Here is a 7,479-nt window from a genome sequence, read left to right on the forward strand (position 1 = left end):
ATTTATTGTTCCTACAATAATCCCAACGGTTCTACGCGTACCTCACCAATAGCAATTAATATCCCTAATACAGTATTTTAGCCAATTGTTACACCCTATATATAACACACTTTCTTCACTCTTATCATAAAAATATAAAAATCTGAGCTCAAATAAAGGGGCTCGCATTTTTACACATAATTTTCCACGAAAAGTGTTGTATTTTAATTAAAGTCAATGGGTTTTCCTACAAAATGGCCTGTTGTAACGTTTTTACTAGTTAGCATTGTGCTTAGTTTGAGTGTAGTGACATTTGGAGATGGTAAGCTAAAGACTGAAAGATTTGATGATGAAGATTGTGGTTTTAGGTGTAATGGTGGTCCAAGAGGTGGGCCATTTGGCAACCGTGGGAGGTGGGGTGGACCAAGAGGTGGAAGATTTCATGGTCCAGGGCATTTTGGTGGGCCGAGAGACGACCCACGTTTTGGTGGTCCCGGTAGAGGCGGTGGTCTAGGTGGTGGTGGTGGTGGAGGTCTAGGTGGTGGCGGTGGAGGTGGTCTTGGCGGTGGAGGTGGTGCTGGAGGAGGCTTTGGTGGTGGTGCCGGAGGTGGTCTTGGAGGGGGTGGTGGTGCCGGAGGAGGTTTAGGTGGAGGAGGATTAGGAGGCGGAGGTGGTCTAGGAGGAGGTTCTGGTGGAGGTCTAGGTGGTGGTGCCGGAGGAGGAGTAGGGGGTGGTGCTGGAGGTGGCCTTGGAGGTGGTGCAGGCGGTGGAGGTGGGGCAGGCGGAGGAGGTGGAGTCGGAGGTGGTTCTGGTGGAGGATTAGGAGGTGGTGCGGGTGGGGGACTAGGGGGTGGTGCCGGAGGAGGAGGTGTTGGTGGAGGTGGTGGTGCTGGTGGAGGAGGGGGAGGTGGACTTGGCGGTGGTGCGGGTCATGGAGGAGGATTTGGAGCAGGTGGAGGAGTAGGAGGTGGTGCTGGAGGAGGTCTAGGTGGTGGAGCTGGAGGTGGTGGTGGTGCAGGTGGAGGAGGAGGTGGTGGACTTGGCGGTGGTTCGGGTCAAGGTGGAGGATTTGGAGCTGGTGGGGGTGTTGGAGGTGGCACCGGAGGAGGTCTTGGTGGTGGAGCTGGAGGTGGTGGTGGAGCAGGTGGAGGAGGTGGTGGTGGACTTGGCGGTGGTTCAGGTAAAGGTGGAGGATTCGGAGCCGGTGGGGGTGTTGGAGGTGGTGCTGGAGGAGGTCTTGGTGGTGGCGGTGGAGCTGGAGGAGGAGGTGGTGGCGGTTTAGGTGGTGGTTCGGGCCATGGAGGTGGATTTGGTGTTGGAGGTGGTGTAGGAGGTGGAGCAGCTGGGGCAGGAGGTGGGGGTGGAGGAGGAGGAGGTGGTGGTGGTGGAGGTGGTGGTCTTGGTGGAGGTGCGGGTCAAGGTGGTGGCTTTGGTGCTGGTGGAGGACTTGGAAGTGGTGCAGGTGGAGGACTTGGAAGTGGTGCCGGCTTAGGTGGTGGTCATGGACTTGGTGGCGGAGGAGGAGTTGGCATCGGTGTTGGCATTGGTGTAGGAATTGGAGTTGGCGCCGGTGCTGGCAAAGGAGTAGGCACTGGTGTTGGTGTAGGTGGTGGAGGAAGACGCTAGATATGTTACAAACCCACATTTTAGTTTCTTTTCAACATCACATTTTGGACTCGGCATGTGGGTTTCAATTTGTTGAATTACATTATATTCTTTTGCAAAAGTTATGTCGGGTATTAAAGCAAAAAGATTAACCCAATTTAATGAAAATTATAATCAAATTTCCCAATTGTAATCTTAGCCTCGTATACTATATGCTTATTAGTATTGCTAAGTACATTATATACTTATAGTATACTATATACTAAAAGCTTTCATTTCATTTTTACAAAAAAAAAAAAAAAAAAAAAAAATACATGAACAAATTTGGTGCTATATTAGTTCTTGCATAACATAATCTAACAAATGGAGTGTCAAATACTCATTTGTAAATCTTCTGTTTTGGCAGCTTGCATATCCAACTTCACATTAGAAAAAGTGAGGGGAAAAAATGTGGACGAGCAACATTTAATTTTATGTGATAAAAACCTATACTATTATATACGTAATTTCATATCATATCAATAAAGAAAAAAAGAAAGTAGATCTGATCCATAAACTGATTAAACTCATAAATGGAAGTAGGGTATAAAGCATAAATGAACCAGTGAACCACTTGACCAAACAGTAGGATCTCTCTTTCAAGTTGTAAATTAAATATCTTTCTAAATTTCTTTTCTTTATCACTCGATCCATTTTTTTTAGATATTATTGTAGTATTTCTAGTGTTCTATGGAAATTTTGCATTATTTATTATTTGTAGTATATAAGAAAATTTTTTATTTTTTTTTTTTATTTTTTATATTGCCGACTTTCTCTCAAGTTTTTGAAATTCAAAAACAATTTTCAAATTACATTCAGTACAGGGTAGAATAAAAAGATAAACTAAATTAAAATAAAGATCACTTTGATTTAAAACACTTGTAAACAAAATTTTGTTGACTAGTTGGAGTGAGGAGGAAAATTTTGTTCTTGTACTAATTTTTCAATATCACATGCATATATTTAAAGTTGGAAGTAATTGTAGTTAAAAATAAAAAAAATAAAAAATCGAGCGAAAGCAATTGCACTATCTAAGTTAAATACGAGTAATATGAATTATTTTTTTCTTCAACCTGTCTTGTGTGTGGCCAGTCACATCGTGTGATCACTTATAAAAAAACAAAGTAACCCATATAAAACTGATCAAGTAATCCCTGTAATACTAACTGAGTAATCCCTATAACACTACTGAGTAACCCTATAACACTGACGAAGTAACTCCTTTAACACTGACCAAGTAACCCCCATTACACTAACAAAGTAACCCTTGCCAACGGTGTGGCCAGCCACATATAAGACTTTGTGTTTTTTCTTTTTGAATAACATTCTTTTTTGAAAAACTTTTGTATACACCAGGTTTACACTAATATTAGTGTACATCGAGCAGTATAAGGGTAATTTTTAGCTAATTTTAGGGTTACTTTTTGTCTTTTTTGGGTAACTTTAAACATAATACATTTTTTTTATATATAAATGGACAACAAGAAAAGTTTTATAAAGGTAATTTAATTACTTTCAATCACTAATAATTGATTTTTATTCATTTAAAATGTGTTCTTTACCAATAAAGCGTAGATAATTTTTATTTGTATCGGGTTACTTTTATGCATATTATGGTAACTTTTATTCGTTTCAGAGGTAATTTTTTATCACTTTAGGCTATCTTTATAATAGATGTACAATAACACTATTATACACCCGATTTTTTTAAAAGTTTGTGTTCTTTTTATTCAGTTTGTAAGATGAAATAATTTAGATAGAAAACTCTCATATGTCAACCCAATCGAGTTTACAAGCCATCCAATTTGAGAGTATGGGGAAGGGTAAGGAAAATCTTTACCCTCAAAGTGTTCCTACTAGAAATTAAACCCCTAACCTTATTTTTATCAATGCTCAAGCTTTGCTAAGCTTAATATATACTCCTAAATCCTAATAGACTTATTTTGAGTCATCAGATCAAGGCCGGGCGAAACATCCTAATTGGAAATACAACATTCTTACACTCACCAATTTTCTATGGCAAATTTGATATTTCTGTTTTTCTATCACTATCCACTTTTATCTTACACACCCGCCACAATTTCAACATGAAGTTTTAACATTTAAATTCTGTTAAATTTGACTGTTATTTTTTCTCAACTGAAGATCTGAGCTGAAGTAGTTTCAGTTGTATGCACTTATGCAGCACTTTTTTTTAGTTGCCTTGGTCCCATTCAAAGACAAATTTGGAAGTTCGGAACCTTGATTCAAATCTGACTTTCAAACAGTAGAATTAATGTTGAGACTCTAGTAGGAAACGCAGGAACACATGTAAACACAAAAATTCTGGGCAGCTTATAAAATTAAGAACTCAAGAATCTAAATGACATAAAACAGTACACAGAAAACCTTCAAGAGCCTAAACAAAACTTTAAAATTTAGACTGACAAAACATCCTATTTCTTCTTTAGGGCAGCCTTGGTAACCTTGGCACCGGTTGGGTCCTTCTTCTCAACATTCTTGATGACACCGACAGCAACAGTCTGCCTCATGTCCCTCACAGCAAAACGACCAAGGGGTGGGTACTCTGCGAAAGTCTCCACCACCATAGGCTTGGTGGGAATCATCTTAACCATACCGGCATCACCATTCTTCAAGAACTTAGGCTCCTTCTCAATCTCCTTACCTGAACGCCTGTCAATCTTGGTAACAAGCTCAGCAAACTTAACAGCAATATGAGAAGTGTGGCAATCCAACACTGGAGCATAACCGTTTCCAATTTGTCCAGGGTGGTTCATGATGATGACCTGGGCAGTGAAGTTGGCTGCCTCCTTAGCAGGGTCATTCTTGGAGTCAGAAGCAACGAAACCACGCTTGAGATCCTTGACAGCAACATTCTTAACATTGAACCCAACGTTGTCACCAGGAAGAGCCTCTGGAAGGGACTCGTGGTGCATCTCAACTGACTTAACTTCAGTGGTCAGTCCAGTGGGACCGAAGGTAACAAGCATACCAGGCTTCAACACACCAGTCTCAACACGTCCCACTGGCACCGTTCCAATACCTCCAATCTTGTACACATCCTGAAGTGGCAGACGGAGGGGTTTGTCTGAGGGCCTCTTTGGCTCGTTGATCAAGTCAAGAGCCTCAAGAAGGGTTGGTCCCTTATACCAATCAAGGTTGGTGGACCTCTCAATCATGTTGTCACCCTCAAACCCGGAGATGGGAACGAATGGGATTTTGTCTGGGTTGTAACCAACCTTCTTGAGGTATGAGGAGACTTCCTTGACGATTTCTTCGTACCTACCCTTTGAGTACTTGGGGGTGGTGGCATCCATCTATATAGAAAACAAGGCATGATCAGAAGAGTGCAAACACTGAAAACTAAAACAAACTAAATCATAGGCCTCCATAAACTGCATATCAATGAAACAGTGGTAATTTATACCTTGTTACAACAACAGATCATTTGTTTGACACCAAGGGTGAAGGCAAGAAGAGCATGCTCGCGGGTCTGACCATCCTTGGAGATACCAGCTTCAAATCCTCCAGTGGTGGAGTCAATAATGAGGATAGCACAATCAGCCTGGGAGGTACCAGTAATCATGTTCTTGATAAAGTCACGATGTCCGGGGGCATCAATGACGGTACAGTAGTACTTGTTGGTCTCAAACTTCCACAAGGCAATATCGATGGTAATACCACGTTCACGCTCGGCCTTAAGTTTGTCAAGCACCCATGCGTACTTGAAGGACCTCTTGTTCATCTCAGCTGCTTCCTTCTCGAATCTCTCGATCACACGCTTGTCAATACCACCAAGCTTGTAGATCAAGTGACCAGTGGTGGTCGATTTACCAGAGTCGACGTGGCCAATGACCACCAAACTGATATGAATCTTTTCCTTACCCATGATAAACTTTGTGAAGCTGCTTGCATAAACAAAATGAGTTAGGACCAACCCATATTCAAAAGAACAACAACAAATGATGCATTACATGGGTATTTTCATTTCAATACGACATCGAACAGCTACAAAACCATAACATACAACACATTTCATTGGATACTAATTTTTTTTACACCAATGCAAAACATACCAATAAATCAGATTTAAGCTATCCAAGGCATCAATTAATCATCGCAAATAATCAAATAAACATGTCAAACTATGATGAATCTCTAACACACAACAGATTCAATGTTTACCACACTAGCTCTGTAATTCAAATTCATGCAATAGTTTCTTAGCCCGCCAAAACCCCATCAAATTCAACAGGACACTAAATCACCATAAACCAATACATAGCAAGCATAAAAAACATAACAATAATAACACCATATATTAACTTGATTTTGAATTGAAAAATGATTCAAAATTGACAAAAAACAAATCAAGATGAACAATTTCACAAAAAGTAATCAACAGAGTAGAGATATGAGTAGCAAAATCATAAACAAACATAATCAAAGTAACACCCAAATCAACAAACACAATCTAAATGTAAACTAACAAAACCATGCAGCTTAAATCCAGCATAATTCAAGCATAAAATTGAATTCAATCCCACAACTTGACCAAAAAAACCCATCAATTTATCAAATTAACTCGAACACACACATAAACAGAATCAATCAACTCAAATCTAACTTCAAATTCAATAAAAACAACAAAAAAATTTAATCACAAATTAACAAAAAAAAAAATTACAAAAATCATCAAAACAATAAAATAAACAAGAATTGACTCTGTGCATGCAAGATTATCAACAACAACTGAAAAAAACTGAATGAATAATATGGAATTAAGGAGAGAAAAAGACGAACCAAGCAGAAGATGGGCAGAAACCCTAGCCGCGGTTGAAGAGAGTGAAGCAAAATGAGCAAAGAGGGTTTGCAGAGAGAGGCGGATTTTGGATTTTATAGTAGAGGGAAATTTTGCAAAGGAATAGAGTAGGTCAACTTGTATTTGACCAAATTGTCCTTTATTATAAGGTTGAATTTACCAAATTGTCCTTGTGAAATTTATTGATTTGATAAATGGGATGATAAGATTAGGGATGGTCTTTCGTTTGTTTTATTATTATGACTAGTTTTGTGCCCTGTATGATATCCGGGTTGTATATTGAATTTTAAGATAAATTTTTAATCTATATGTCAAATTTTAAAATATGTCAAATTTTAAAATATGTCATTGATACTGGTTAGGAATTGATGTGTTTTTATGACGATTTGTTATTTAGTAAGCATGTATGTAATGGCTAATAATAATGTTGACAGAAATGTTTGATTTAATACATAAAAAAAAATAAAAAATTAGCAAAAAATAAATTAAATAAAATAAATTTTCAAAACCATATGGCCCATTGGGTTGACCCGAACAAAAAAATTTGGGAAAGGGTTGAACATTTCTTGACTCGTAACCTGAAGTGACCCAATCCGAGATGACTCATGTATAGGACTTTAAATACTTTAAGCGGAATTACATGAATCATATTCATAAGCATCTAAACACCAAGATCAATGCATAACACATAAAGAACATATAATTGTACCTTTGATGCGTGATTCCACGTGCGATTGAGCAAGAACAAGGGGAGATAAAGAACCCCAAGTGTGATTCCTCTACTTAGTCCACGAGCACAGATTAAACCTCAACTAATGCTAATTAGTTGTGATTGAACGCTTCAATCAACCTTCAATGGAGAAGAGAGACACAAACTAACCACGAACCAACCACAAACGAGCACCACACGCGCCACCAAGGTGGCTGGCCATACGGACATGAAGGGGAAAGGGGAGGGCTGTGAGGTGTGAGAGAGAGATTAGAGTTTGGGACTTGGTTCTTGTGAATTGTTATTTTAACCTTAGTCATGGATC

At 39.3% G+C, this 7,479-nt stretch overlaps 1 protein-coding gene across 1 annotated transcript; it reads right to left on the reverse strand.

Moving 5' to 3' along the window:
- Window positions 1-3,934: 3,934 nt before the first annotated feature.
- On the reverse strand, window positions 3,935-6,537 carry LOC145591557 (elongation factor 1-alpha). The gene is made up of 3 exons (XM_081648046.1): window positions 6,427-6,537; window positions 5,051-5,528; window positions 3,935-4,940 (listed from the first exon to the last, which is right to left on the reverse strand). Exons 2-3 carry the CDS (start codon window positions 5,510-5,512, stop codon window positions 4,059-4,061), a joined length of 1,344 nt encoding a protein of 447 aa, XP_081504172.1. The 5' UTR covers window positions 5,513-5,528; window positions 6,427-6,537; the 3' UTR covers window positions 3,935-4,058.
- Between the last annotated feature and the right edge of the window lie 942 nt (window positions 6,538-7,479).

This window comes from Chenopodium album, chromosome 18 (assembly GCF_948465745.1).
Source record: "Chenopodium album chromosome 18, dcCheAlbu1.1, whole genome shotgun sequence".
Lineage (NCBI taxonomy): Eukaryota > Viridiplantae > Streptophyta > Magnoliopsida > Caryophyllales > Amaranthaceae > Chenopodium > Chenopodium album.